Source organism: Mustela putorius, unplaced genomic scaffold (genome assembly GCF_011764305.1).
Source record: "Mustela putorius furo isolate JIRA1106 unplaced genomic scaffold, ASM1176430v1.1 tig00003836_pilon_pilon_pilon, whole genome shotgun sequence".
In the NCBI taxonomy this organism is placed as follows: domain Eukaryota; kingdom Metazoa; phylum Chordata; class Mammalia; order Carnivora; family Mustelidae; genus Mustela; species Mustela putorius.
The window spans coordinates 12,982,386-12,997,133 of NW_025421989.1; the positions used below are offsets into that span (position 1 = coordinate 12,982,386).

General features: G+C 40.9%; 1 protein-coding gene and 1 non-coding gene across 5 annotated transcripts in view; both read left to right on the forward strand.

Moving 5' to 3' along the window:
• REPS2 (RALBP1 associated Eps domain containing 2) overlaps positions 1–14,748 on the forward strand; it is a 229,191-nt gene that overhangs the window by 114,124 nt on the left and 100,319 nt on the right. For all 4 annotated transcript variants that reach the window (XM_004758909.3, XM_045089340.1, XM_013059620.2 and 1 more), the window contains exons 8-10: positions 1,623–1,765; positions 8,153–8,247; positions 14,021–14,090. In XM_004758909.3, coding sequence (XP_004758966.2) covers positions 1,623–1,765; positions 8,153–8,247; positions 14,021–14,090 — 308 coding nt within the window. The remainder of the gene's footprint in view (positions 1–1,622; positions 1,766–8,152; positions 8,248–14,020; positions 14,091–14,748) is intronic.
• On the forward strand, positions 7,176–7,277 carry LOC123394770. The gene has a single exon (XR_006609521.1). It is a non-coding gene; the product is annotated as a U6 spliceosomal RNA (small nuclear RNA).

Sequence of the window (14,748 nt, forward strand, 5' to 3'; positions counted from 1 at the left end):
AAAAATTGTGGTAGAATTTAAAATTGCTTGTCATGTTTTGTGCATTTTATTGGAAAACTTTTCTGGTAACACTTGCACATGCCAGTGTATCTGAGATTTCTGAGCTGGGTTTAGGTTCTTCAGCAATATAGTCTAGCATAATTCTTTTTTTTTTTTTTTTTAACAACAAGCCTTACATTAGATTTTAAAGCTAGGGGGAAAAATAGACTATTGTTTTGAAAAGAAGACAGTCTCTTTTGGCCGAATTCCCAGTCTTAATGTTATTGGCATGAGGCTTCCTATTTTTTGTTGAGACATATCTGTGGAAGGTGAATGGTATTCTCTCCAGTCAGTGCTTGAAACTGTTCCCTGACTCTTTACCCTGTGGACCTGCTCCTTCAGGGCTGGTGCGTTCTAAATATTGGCAGGAGAAGGATGTGAATGGTCCAGAGGAAAGTTAGGGAGCTTACCTTCTCTATTTCTTCTCTGATGTAGAGCTACCTTTCCAGCACAGTTTTATGTCCCATCTCTTTACTTGTCCCAGCACAAGTATATTGTCTCTGTACACCTAAGACACTGGTTGAGCTTATGGTGTCTTACTTTGGCAAATAGGTTTCTTTTGTGCTGAGTAAATAGGTCTGTGCCTTTTCAAGACTGTTTCTTCCTTTCTGTCTTACTGGTTCCAGCCTCCCCAAGTTGCTGGTTTTATCTGAAAACATAATTCAACCAGTATTTATTGAACTCACTTGTATTTTCCCAGAAGAGAATTAATTCTCAGGCAAATTTTGTTTTGTTTTGTATTTTTAATAGACTTTAATTTTTAGAGCAGTTTTAGGTTCACAGCCAAACTGAGCAGAAGGTAGACAGATTTCCCATATATCCCCATCCCCACACAGGTGATCATCCCACGATTAAATAGTAGATACAGGTTAAATATCAATATGGTATTATCAAGCAAATTTTTGATACAACATTTATGTGACTTGAAAAGCTCAAGGTTCTTCCTAAAAGCTGAAAAATGAAGTGCTCGTTTCTGAGCTCAGTTAACGGTATAATGGCTGGGATACCTGTAGAAAGGTTGAGGCCCACCCTTCCGCTTGACCATTGTGAGTGCCAGATCTGGAGCTCTTCGCACCACTATGCATTTACTGAATGACTGTCAGCTAATGAATTCTGAGCCTTATTTTCCTTTTTGTGCTGTAGTTTCTTGTCTTTTGTACTCAGTGTTATAAAACAGACCTGCCAGAGAACCTGAAGTGTGTCAAGTTTTGTTTATAAAGTGCTGCTGGTATTGGTGCTGTTGATCAGCATTCGTCTTGCAGGTGCCCCCTGAGATTTCATAGGAGTGTGGAGACTTCGCAGGGCCACCACCAGAGAGCCTGGGAGTTGTATTTGCATATTTTTTAAAAAAGAGATTGATTGATTGATTGATTGATTTATGGTGGGGTGGGGGGTGGAGAGAGAGAGAGAGACGTGTGCTCGCGCCGATGCAAGTCGGGTGGGGGAGGGCAGGACCTGAGCCGAAATTAAGAGTCAGATGCTTAATGGACTGCGCCACCCAGGTGCCCCATGTTTGCATATTTGAGGCTGAGTAACTTTTCCTCTAAGCCCTGTGTTATGTGCTTGTGACATGTTATAATTAGGGAACTTAGTGATGCTGACTGTGATGGAGCCCTGACCCTGCCTGAGTTCTGTGCCGCGTTTCATCTCATCGTGGCTCGGAAAAACGGCTACCCACTGCCCGAGGGCCTGCCTCCGACTCTTCAGCCAGAGTACCTGCAAGCAGGTAAGGCGTCCTCAAAGTCCTAAACGTTTGACATTTTCCATCCAGGCCTTATAAGAACTTTTTGTGCCTTAAGGTGGTATCCGGGCACTTTGTGGAGTCTTTTGCGTCTAAAGTCCTTTAAGTGCTATTAGATTGTCACATCTTATGATATAAGAATTCGGAATGGCGTGGTTAAGTGTGAGTCATTTGTTACTCCCATTCTATTATTCTCTGGATGAATTTGAGCCAGTCACTACCCTTTCATTAAAATTGTGCAGTAGGCAAGTACCGAACCTCCTAGCTGATATAAAATGAAGAAGATGATCTTCCTGTAGAGTCAAGTGCTGACTTGGCATCTTTAGGTATGTCCTAATGTTCCCAAGTGGCCTGGGGCAGTGGAATGGAAGAAGTTAAAAAACTACATGCCAGGAAATGTGCAAAGCACTGTGATCTTAATGTACTCTTGATAAATGTTTACATCTCTATACATCTATGTAACTTCAATCAGATAGAGATATGGAACATCCAGCACACCACAAGGTTGGACTGGAACTCTTTGTCTTTCTCCTTAATAGAGCTATTACCCCAAACCCTTTCAATAAGAAGAGTCATGGTGAGTCTAACATTTGTATCAGTTCTTTTGGAACACTGGAAAATTAAATATCTCTTGCCCTTTTCAAAGGCAGTGGGCATGGATACGATTTCTGTTACTCAGGGAAGTATAGCTTCCATTGTGAAGGTTCCAGAAACAGCTCGTGCTGTCAGTAAGCTTTCTCACATATTAGGGAAGGCCTCTTAAAAACATGAGACGTCTAGCCATGGATGATTATGGCAAGGAGAAGCATTATGTCTAAAGAAATTGTGAATAGTCTACACATTTTATGTTTAGATCTGAAAAAGGCCCTACTTTTTCATGTCTTGTCGCCTCATAACAACACAAGATTCAAAGTGGCCAGTGACTTATCTAAGTCAGTCTTGGGGTCTCTGACTCTTAAATAAAAAGTCTTTCATTTTCTGTATTTGGTAGTGGGGGAGCCAAAGCTCAACCAAAGGGAGGAGACCAAGTGTGTGGCCTGTGCCACTGGCAGGTAAACATGTTGGGGAAGAGTGACCCATTTTTGGATCTATCCCCAAATGCCTCCATAAAATATATGCAGGGAAAGGTTCAGGCAGTAGAGTCTACTACTCATTTCAGAGGCTTAGACTTTGGTCATAGCAGCTGCTTTCTGCCAGCCTGCTACCCTTCCTTCCAGGCCGGGAGAGACCCTCAGGAGTCCTCAAGAACCAGTTTGCAGTTGGGTAGCATGACAAACAGCACTATTTCCACTTTGGTGTCTATCTCACCATCTTTTTTTCTCATATTCCCCCCTCTCTGTTCCTCCTGGATTGAGGCAAAGAAGAGCTAACCTTCTTGGGGCTATCTTGGTAAGGGTGTAGCTTTCATAACCAAGTCAGTATTAGGTCATCCAGGAGCCCCTTTTCCTGTAAGCAAGACCACATGAGGCTTTGTCTCTCTCTCTCTCTCTCATGAGGATGGACAGCTGACCAAGAGGGCCAAGGTCTGCTCCAAGGCTAGTTATATTTAATACTGTCACTGTTTCTTACTGTGAGCCCTGGGTTCATGGGTTGTTTCAAAAGCCACTGATAAAATTTTTTTTAAAAATATTTTATTTATTTATTTAGACAGAGAGAGATCACAAGTAGGCAGAGAGGCAGCCAGAGAGAGAGGAGGAAGCAGGCTCTCAGAGAGCCAGACGTGGGGCCTGATCCCAGGACCCTGAGACCATGACCTGAGTTGAAGGCAGAGGCTTTAACCCACTGAGCCACTCAGGTGCCCCAAAAGCCACTGATAAAAATTTTAAGAAATCTGTAAGCCCTATGCAAAAATTATGTTAACAGAAGACAAGTAGCCTCTTTTGATTCCTTCACTGCTGCAAATGGCTGCTTTTACCTTGGTTATGCAGTTGCGGGGCGGGGGTGGTGGTCTATGAAACACAGTGCCAGTCAAGAGGCAGCTTTCTTTCAGTTGGAGTGAAGCCCCTTGTTTGTTCCTGATCATTTGTGGAGGCTGTCAGCATGCATTTATACAGAAACAACTGAAGAATCCATCGTGTACCCTTTAATTAAACAAAAACTGCACACCATTTCCAGAGCTTATGGGATTAATTTTAAATAATAATTATATGGTTCTAATAAAAACCATGAGAGACCTCATAAAACCCCATCAAACTCAGTGATGGTATATTTTAGGCAAACCCTAAGGGTTTAACAGTTAACTCTTTTTTAAAAAAGATTTTTGTTTATTTATTTGACAGAGAGCTGTATATAGAGAGAGCACAAGTAGGCAGAGAGGCAGGCAGAGGGAGAGGGAGAAGCAGGCTCTCTGCTGAGCAGGGAACCTGATGCAGAATTGATCCCAGGACACTGGGGTCATGATCTGAGCCGAAGGCAGCTGCTTAACCCACTGAGCCACTCAGGTGCCCCAACAATTACCTTTTTAATGCTTTATCACTCATGTTTATTTTTGCATATAGCTCAAGAAAATGACCAGAACTATCTAAGTTTTCTCTGTGCTTTTAGACTTTGCATATATGTGTGATTCTGTTCATTTTGGGGGTTCATTTCTAAAAAAAAAATATATATATATATATATATATATATATATATATATATATATATTTATTTATTTGACAGACAGAGAAACAAGTAGGCAGAGAGGCAGGCAGAGAGAGAGGGAGAGAGAGAGGGAGAGAGGAGGAAGCACGCTCCCCGCTGAGGAGAGAGCCCGATGCGGGGCTTGATCCCAGGACTCTGGGATCACGACGGGAGCCAAAGGCCGAGGCTTTAACCCTCTGAGCCACCCAGGCGCCCCTTGGGGGTTCATTTTTATGGTATCCCACTTTGCTTTTTAAAAAACATAACTTCCTTATAGCCATTTTGGAAAACAGTGTGGCGGTTCCTCAAAAAGTTAAAAATAGGGCTACCGTATGACGCAACAATTGTTTTACTGGGTATTTACCTCAAAGATGCAGATGTATAAGAGGGGGCACATGTACCCCAATGTTCATAGCTCAATGGCCACAATAGCCAAACGGTGGAAAGAGCTGAGATGCCCTTCAACAGACAAATGGATAAAAAAGAGTGTGGTTCATGTACAAAATGGAATATTACTGAGTCATCAGAAAGGATGAATACCCAGCATTTGCATCGACATGGATAGAACTTGAGGGGATTATGCTCAGTGAAGTAAGTCAAGCAGAGAAAGTCAATTATATGGTTTCACTTATATGTGGAACATGAGAAATAGCTTGGAGGACATTAAGAGAAGGAAGGGAAAAATGAAGGGGAGGCGGAATCAGAGGGGGAGAGGAGCCATGAGAGACTATGGACTGTGGGAAACAAGCCGAAGGTTTCAGAGGGGAGCGGGTGGGAGATGGGTGAGGCCAGTGATGGGTATTGAGGAGGGCATGGACTGCACGGAGCACTGGGGGTTGTATGCAAACAATGACTTATGGCACACTGCATCAGAAACTAATGATGTACTGTATTGTGACTAACATAACATAAAAAAAAATAAAAGCTTAGCTTCTTGTTGCAACTTTTTTCCTCATCTACGTTCAGTCTTAAAAAAAAATCTAACCTGGTTTTCAATAAGATTGGTGAAGGGTATAAATTCGGTTGATACCTTCATGCATTTATAATTATACAAGCTTGTTTTCAATAAAATAATGAAACAAATTATTGTATCTGATTTTTTCCCTAATAGTGGAAATTAAAGGACACAGTTGGAAGGAAAAGTTGGATTATTTGGTAGCTTACCCATGGTCCTTTGATATTTTCCTGTCTAGGTGACTGGGTAGATAGATTATGGTATAGATTTTTATTGTCAAATTTTTTAAAAAAATAGTTGTGTGAGCACCGTGTTACTCTCACGGGTCAGAATGCTGTATAGAAGAGCATTCCGACTGTTATGGAACTTGCTGGCAGTGAGAGAATTGCTGTTCAGTAAACTCAGTGTACTGGTAACCGGAGGCAGTGATAGGTGCCGTGAAGGAAAAGCACAGCTGCGGCAGGAGAGCGCATGACCTTGGGGAAGACTTCCTTAAATACTTGCGCGGAGATGTGAAGGCTGAGCTAAGGGCTATGTCGATGAAGAAGGGGGAAGGGTAGGCTCCGGGCAGAGGGGGCAGCAGGTATGCTGCGGAGGGCCCCAGAGGGGGCTTGGAACACGGGAGGCATGGAAAGTGCAGGCCACAGCGGCTGGGGTGCTAGGAGCCAGAGCTGGAGGGGCTGGGGATGAGGCTGAGGAGGAAGGTACGGAACAAGTCATGGGCACTGACGTCGGCGGGTTTTAAGCAGGGAGGTGTCCCAATCCGAGTTGCTGTTGGCTGCTGATTGCTGAGGCTGGTGCTGATTGGAGAGCAGGTTTGGAGGAGCAAGGGTGTACTCGAAGACCAGGTTATGGCAGCAGTCCAGGTAGATCCACAGGGGGCTGGCACTAGGGAGGTGACAGTGGAGTTGGAGACACGGGGACAGGCTAGAGAGAAATTTAGCCATTAATGATGGCGTTTGTAGGTTTGGAAAGTGTGAGCTTTGTCTGTAGCAAGACCCTCTCCTGATAAAGCTTAAGTCATGCAATTCTAGTCAAATCACTGATTGGTAAACTAGAAGCAAAAACCTTATCTCGGTTAAACCTGCTGGTGTGGTCGGATTGTGGAGTGGTACTTGGAAAGGTGTTTTACTGAGTTTTCACTAAGGAAATGAGACTGCATGGTATAGTCAGAAAAATCACCAGGGCCGGTGCTTTGCCCTACTCGATGTTGTTACAGGATCGCAGGGTTCTTGTCTCACAGAGTCAAACAATGACGCTCTCAGACACAAAGGGGTGAAGTGAAGTGAAAGTTTCTGAAGTGAAGATGAGAGCAGAAAGGAAAGAAAAAGCTCTCTGGGGGGAGAGAGGTCCCCAATGGGTTGCCACTGGGGGGTTTTAGGTCGGTCTTTTATTGAAAACTTGACCAGGGAGCTTGTGGCCTTGAGATTCTTGGGCCGTCTTAGTCTGAGCAGGGACAACAGAAAACACCCTTAATGACTGACTTCTATGGGGTTTGGTCCATTTCTGCAATCACACTGTAGCTGCCAGAGACCAATACTCCCTCACATCCGGGACCAGGTGGCCTGGTCTCCTGCCTCATCTCTTGTTCACTCTTTCAGAGCCTAGTCATGGGCCCCCTGTCCCTCCCCGCCTGTACCTTAACCCTCTCCTTACTCAGTATCACTGAAGTTCAGACCAAAGTAAGCAAATGAACAGTTGAAGATGCTTGTACTCAACTGCGTGTTGTAGCTGTTAGGCAGGGGCTGGTACTTTACTGCAGAGGGCAGGTGGCATTTCAGACTCTGGTGAGAAAGGATTAAAAATAATGCCAATCCCTACTCGCTTTGGCAGCACATATACAAAATTGGAATGACACAGAGAAGATGAGCTTGGCCCCTGTGCAGGGATGACGTGCAAATTCATGAGGTGTTCCATATTTTTTTAAAAAATGCCAATCCATTTTTAACATTTGATTCAAAAAATTGTTTAAACATGGCATTAAAATTTTGATTTTGTAATAGTTGGTCTTGATAAATTTGTAGCTTCTGGTTATTGTCAACCTTGGGATATTGGCCAATTTCCTGGTTATTGAGACATTTCTTTCTTACTTTGTGACAAGGAGGTGAAATAGAATCTGTTTCTCAGAAATGGTGTGGTGAGTATTAGTTTACCAAGTAGCATAATGCACTCGGCTACCCAGCTAACAGCAGCTTCTGTCACTGTTCTATGTTAGAAGAAACCCAAAATGTGATTCTTCTTTCCTTGTAAATCAGCAAGAACTTGTACTCTTACTTTTGTTATTTCTGCTGACCAAAAGAATTTTATAAAGTTTTCTTGGTCACCTGTCATTTAAGATCATGTCTGTTTCCAATAGTAATAGCTAAAATGAAGTATTTCCTTAGTTAATGTTTGTAGCATTAAAACTATCACCAGTTACTGCCATTTAAGAATTATGCTAGTAGCATAGTTAAAATATAAAATATTGTGATAGTGAAGGTTACTACTCTGTTACAATGTAAATGCTGACAGTTCAAGTCCCAAGTCTTGCATTTACCATCTATATGACCTTGAGTAGGTTGCTTAACTTCCCTGCTTCAAGGTTTCATCACATGTAAAATGGGGATGATAGAAATAATAGATTGTATATGAGAAGAACTTAAAATACTACCTCAGCCTAATTACTGCCATAAGTAGTGTGTAGTGTATTGGTGCTAGCAGGTTTTGTTGTTATATTTCCTAAGCACAGAAGAGCTGATAGGAAACAAGGCCTGCTGTGAATATAGTATATATTCTTATGTACTCTTGTTTCTTCTTAGCCTTTCCTAAGCCCAAGAGGGAGTGTACACTATTTGATTCTTATTCTGAGTCAATGCCTGCGAACCAACAACCCCGTGACTTGAATCGGATGGAGGTAAAAGATCTTCATATGTTAATAAATAAGAAAGTGTGTGGAATTAAAATCCATTAGCCTGTGTTCTTTGCAAACTCTAGAAAATCCACTTTTATAGCATTTCTCTTCATGTTGAGTACTTAGGTTGAGGCTCAGCCTTTCAAATCTAGACATCAGATATATCTATTACTTTTTTTCCCTTTTCTTCCTAGAACTAGATTTAGAGAAATGGGCAAAGTAGTATCTTGACCTTCTAGGGGTAAAAGGTAGGTGTAGACAAAGTAAGCCAGAAAAATGCTAGGCGAATTGTTTACTTTAACAAAGCTTTAATTTTGAAGTAAGTGTAGGAAAGTATTTTTAGTAGCTGAGTCTGAACTAGGTCTAATGGACCCGGAATAGTTTTAAGAGGAAGTTTGAGAACTATGTAAGAGAATCCCAGAATACAGTCAAAGTTGCCTTCTTCCTTGGGGCTTTTAGTGTTGGGACCAAACAAAGACTGATTTGGATTATTCCTAAGAGAAATCTGTGAATTCCTACAGTGTTGGGCCATTGATGTAAGGGTCTAGCCATATGCCTAGTGGTCATTAGGTGTGCACTAATGAATAGGAGTCATTATGGTTATTCTTAATATCAGCACGCTCTTCATCATCATCATCACTGTTATGGTTGCTATGATGACACTTTATGATATCTGCTGTTCCCATCCTTAAAAAAAAAAGTCTGGAAATGTGTAATAAACAGAGGATTGTTCATAGGTTGCTGTTATAGTCCTCCGACCCTGGTTAAAACTGTTGCAAGATGATGGAAGTCAGATGCAGGATACGGGTCATTTCTTTTACTTCTTGCAACTGGGTGTAATTATTATTTTTTTTTCCATGGGGCTCTCATGCATATAGTCTGTGTGGCAGTGACATCCTCTGTGATGGAATCAGCCTGCTTCTGCAGTGTTCCCTCTGGTAACACCTCTCTTGGCCTCTCTCCTACTCTCTCTTTGAGTCAGATCCTCTCTTTCTTTTCATGAGTAGCTTTCTACTGTCAGTAAGTAGGTATAAAGTGACATCAGGAAGAGTGATAGATGTGCATCTGAAGAGTTTTAGGTCTTTAAATTTCTTTCTTTCTCTCTCTCTCTCTTTCTTTCTTTCTTTTTTTTTTTTAAGAACGTGTGTGACAGAGAAGCAGATAACAATAATTAGCCACTTTTCCTGAACCTCTGTGTACTCTGGGGCTGCTGGCAGTGTCTGGAGACTTATGGAATTACCCTGTTTTTTGTTTGCTTGCTTGCTTGCTAGGGGTCCCCTTGCTTATGTAAAATTATGAGGCTGTTAGGTGATTTATTTTAAAATGTTATAAATTCTTATTCTTTCTCGGCAAGTGTTAGGTTTCAACTTGCCACGGTATCAGGTGGTCTTTGCCCTTCCAACGGAAACAAATACTGGCCGTGTTTTAGAGAAATTAATTACTGGCTTGTGTTGCTTTCCCTTATGTACTCATTTATCATCTGTCTAAAAGGAAGGGAGCAGATCTACAGTCAGTTGTGAAATCTGTAAATGGCGATGCTTTTAAACACACACTCATGCTCTGATGTCCTTGATGACATTATAGATACTCACCTTTATGGATGTGATGTGCAGCCAGTTTTATGTTAAATACATTTGTATACTTTAAACTGGCTCTTTTGGTGGGGGTTGGTGGTGGTTAAAAGTCTTTGTTTTGCCCTGTCCAAACAAGACAGCAAAACAACAACAATAACTCTTTCTCCACAAAAATGTTACATTCTGGGTTGGGGTGCTTCTAGATAATCATACATTAATGTACAGAATTCAAGGATGAAGTATTGAGGTCAGTTGATGCTTTGGCCATTCAAGAAGTATAGGTCAAATTTTAGCAGCTAATGATTAAATATTTCATTTTCTTCTATTTTATTCATTGTTCTTTCTTTTTATTTTTTTAAAAAAGATTTTATTTATTTATTTGACAGAGAGAGATGACAAGCAGGCAGAGAGGCAGGCAGAGAGAAAGGAGGAAGCAGGGTCCCTGCCGAGCGAGAGCCTGATGTGGGGCTCGATCTCAGGACCCTGAGATCATGACCTGAGCCGAAGGCAGTGGCTCAACCCACTGAGCCACCCAGGCGCCCCTATTCATTGTTCTTTCTACCAATCTTTTAATTTTTCGTAAATGCATGCATGGGATTTAAATAGATCTTGATACTAGTCCTGTGAAGAATGACTCCATGAAGGTGTTTGTGCTGTGAATGAGGCCGTAGCCGATTCAGGTCACGAGAGCTTTGCTCAGCAGTACAGATCAGATCTCTAGACAGCAGGGCTATAACCATGTACTTGTTTCCTTCAAGAATTAAAGATAATGATTTCAGGTAAAGTCCTCTTTAGCAGTGCTTCTTACATTACTAGATTTCTTTCTTTTGGAAACAGCTTTACTAAAATATAGTTCACATACTATACTCATGTAATGTATACGATCCAATGGTTGGTATCTCATTGTGGTTTTAATTTAAATTTCCTAATGACTACTGATGAGCATCTTTTCTTGTGCTTATTCACTATTTGTATATCTGCTTTGGTGAGATATCCAAATCCTTTGACCTTTTATAAATTGAGTTATTATTGAGTTGTAAATGTTCTTTATATATTATGAATATTAGTCCTTTATTCAATATATAATTTGCAAGTATTTTCTTTTTCCCTGTTTTAAAAATTTTTTAAAAATTTATTTGATGGAGGGACGCCTGGGTGGCTCAGTTGGTTGGACGACTGCCTTCGGCTCAGGTCATGATCCCGGAGTCCCGGGATCGAGTCCCACATCGGGCTCCCAGCTCCATGGGGAGTCTGCTTCTCCCTCTGACCTTCTCCTTGCTCATGCTCTCTTTCACTGTCTCTCTCTCAAATAAATAAATAAGATCTTTAACAAAAAAAATAAAATTTATTTGATGGAGAGAGAGTGCACAAGCAGGGAAGCAACAGAAGAAGAGGGAGAAGCAGACTCCCTGCTGATCAAGGACCCCCCCCCCACCCCCAGTTGTGCGGCTTGATCCCAGGACTCTGGGATCGTGATGTGAGCTAATGAGAGGTGCCCAACCAACTGAGCCACTCAGGCGCCCCTCTTTTGTCTTTCTTGATAGTCGCCTCTGTAACACAAATATCTTTTATTTTAACGAGGTCCAGCTCATCTATTTTTTTCTTTTGTTGCTTGTGCGTTTGGTGTCGTATCTAAGAAACCGTTGTCTAACAGAATATCATGAAGATTTACTCCTGTGTGGTTTTTCTAAGAGTTGTATAGTTTTAGATCACATTTAGGTCTGTGATCCAGTTTTAGTAAATTATTGCGTATGTCATGAGGAAGAGGTCCACCTTCATTCTTTTCTTTATGTCAAAGATTTATTTTATTTTATTTTATTTTTTTAAAGATTTTATTTATTTGTCAGAGAGAGAGGGAGAGAGATTGAGCACAGGCAGACAGAATGGCAGGCAGAGGCAGAGGGAGAAGCAGGCTCCCTGCCGAGCAAGGAGCCCGATGTGGGCTATCCCAGGATGCTGGGATCCTGGCCTGAGCCGAAGGCAGCTGCTTAACCAACTGAGCCACCCAGGCATCCCAGATTTATTTATTTTAGAGAGAGAGAGAGAAAGAGAGTGGTGGGGAGGGGCAGAGGGAGAGAGAGAGTGAGTCTTAAGCAGACTCTATGTTGAGTGTGGAGCCTAATGGAGGGTTTGATCGCATAACCCTAAGATCATGAAATGAACTGAAATCAAGAGTAGGATGCTTAACAGATTGTGCCTCCCAGATGCCTCCACCTTCATCCTTTTGTATATGGATATCTAGTTATCTCAGAATCATTTATTGAAAAGACAATTTTCCCCCATTGAATTGTCTTGCAACCTTTTTTGAAAATCAGTTGACTGTAAATATAAGGGCCTATTTATGGATTCTCAATTCTATTCCATTGATCTGTCATAATGCTAGTACCACCCTGTCTTGATGACTGTAACTTCGTAGTGAGTTATGAAATTGGGAAGTCTGAGTCCTTCAACTTGTTTTTTTGTTGTTCTTTTTAAAGAATATTTTCACTATTCTGGGTCCCTTGCATTTCTTCATGAAATTTAGGACAAGCTGTTCAAATTCTATAAAAAAGTGAGGAAGGAGTGCACTAAATCTCTAGATGTATTAGGGGAGTATTGCCATCTTAACAATATTGAGTCTTCTGACCCATGAACATGGGATGCCTTTCCATTTATTTAGGTTTTAAAAAAATTTTCTTTCAAAGGTACTTTTTTTGGGGATGACTTTTTATTTAATTTTCTACTTCTAAATCATTTTCTTTTACTAGGGTTATAGTTTATAGTCCAGGTGGGAGAAACAAGTGACAGAAAGGCGCTGTTAAGATACATTTTCTTTTCTATTGGAGATAGACTTTGAATAGGTAATTATATCTGAAGGCTTCATGGTAATCCCAAGAATCACCTGCCTGTGGACTGTTAAATCCTAGATCAGGTTACCACCAAGCAGTACTGAATTCCATTCCTTTGAAACAGTTGAAAAACAGAAGTATTGCTTATATCCCTGGGGTTGTTCAGATTGAGAGACAAACCAGTTAATCTTCTGGAGCACTAGATGGCTCTAGGATTTACCCTACTTCCTTTAAGATTTATTTGATTTTCTGAGTATGTTTAAAATAAATATAGTGACAAGTCCTCCTCTCAGCCTTTCTACCGTCTACCCAGGCCCCTTCAATTTTCATGTATCTTTCCAGAATTTGTTTTCATATAGATATAGATAGATAGATATTAATATATGTTATTCTTTTATCAGAGATCTTAGTGCATATTAGTTGAGATTTTATAAGCAATACAAATTTATAGTAAGTAGGGTTTTTTAAATATTTTAAAAAGATTTTTATTTATCTACTTGACAGATCACAAGTAGGCAGAGAGGCAGGCACAGAGAGAGGAGGAAGCAGGCTCCCCGCTGAGCAGAGAGCCCAATGAGGGGCTCCATCCCAGGACACTGGGATCATGGCCTGAGCCAAAGGCAGAGGCCTTAACCCACTGAGCCACCCAGGTGCCCCAAGTAGGTTTTAAATAGAATTTTAAACCGATCAATATGTTATCACTTGAGTATTCTTTCTTTTTAATATTAGCGAGGACTTCCCCTAATAGAGTTAGGAGAAAATTTTGTTCTGCTAATTTTTCTCATTCCTTGACAAGGAAGCTGTTTGAATCAGGGTTGAACACTCTCTGCATAACAGATTTTGGCAAATACCTACATTATGGGGCCACTTGTCAGAACCCCTCTCTGCTTGTGAAAAAGTATATAAAGTGCAAGTTTGTTTTTGGCAGACTGGGTAAATGTCACGCAATTCTCTGGCTGAATCCCAGGTTCAGATTTAATGTGCATTCTTATACATATGCCTAAATCTGAATCGTCATTTTTTCCCTCTGTACATGTAAATTTTATTTTATTTTTTTTAATTATTTAATTAATTTTTTAATTATAAAGTTTTTAAAGTATTCTCTACACCCAATATGGGACTTGAACTTGGGACCCTGAGATCACAAGTCATGCACTTTACTGACTGAGCCAGCCAGGTACCCCACATGTAAATTTTCAACACAAATTAACTTATACCTCACTAGGAATCTAAAAAAATAAAGTAGTATTGAATGTTAGGGTTTACTGGAGACAGAAATATTGGCAAGCTATGTAGTTTTGAAAGCATTTTCATCATACATGTAACTTAATTTATACTTCAACCTGTATAATTTATTTACTTTTCTTTTCCAAGAAGCTATCTATTAAAGACATGGCTGACTTTCCTGTCCCAGCCCAAGATGTGACTAGTGATGACAAACAAGGTATGAAAAGAATGGGTTTTCTTCCTTAAGGGACATTATACCTGTGTTTCTTCATCTACTTCTCTTGGGATGGCTGGCTTCTGGAGCATAGAAGGGCAGTGCTCAGTACATTTGGATGGATTAAGTAGTTCAAATTGTCAGAAAACTGTAGGTTTTTTTAAGAAAAGATTTTATTTATTTATTTGACAGAGAGGCAGGCAGTGAGAGAGGAGGAAGCAGCCTCCCCACAGAGCAGAGAGCCCTAAGGCACCCCAGAAAACTGTAGTTTCTAAAGTGGTAACAGGAGCTTTCAAAGCCTGCTAACTCATTGGCCCCTTACTCACTTCTGACCCTCAGACTACTCTGACACTTTACATTGGGATTCGGTTGTACTAATTAGGAAATGACTGGAAGCTGGAAGAATTGAGAGCTTAACATCTTGGGTTGACAGATGTGATCCCAGAACATCCGTATAAATGCAGACTTGTGAATAGGTCTAATCCTTAAGGAAGTTATCTTCTAGAGAGAGTTTCTGTCCCTTGGATTTCTCTTGTGACTTTGTGGATGCAAGGCAATATCGAGGAGCCAGCAACCCTTTGTCTGTCTTACTGGGCGACGGGCGAGTGAGAAGCAGTACAGCACAGTTTTCCATGTTAGAGCTGCCATGAAGCACATAGAT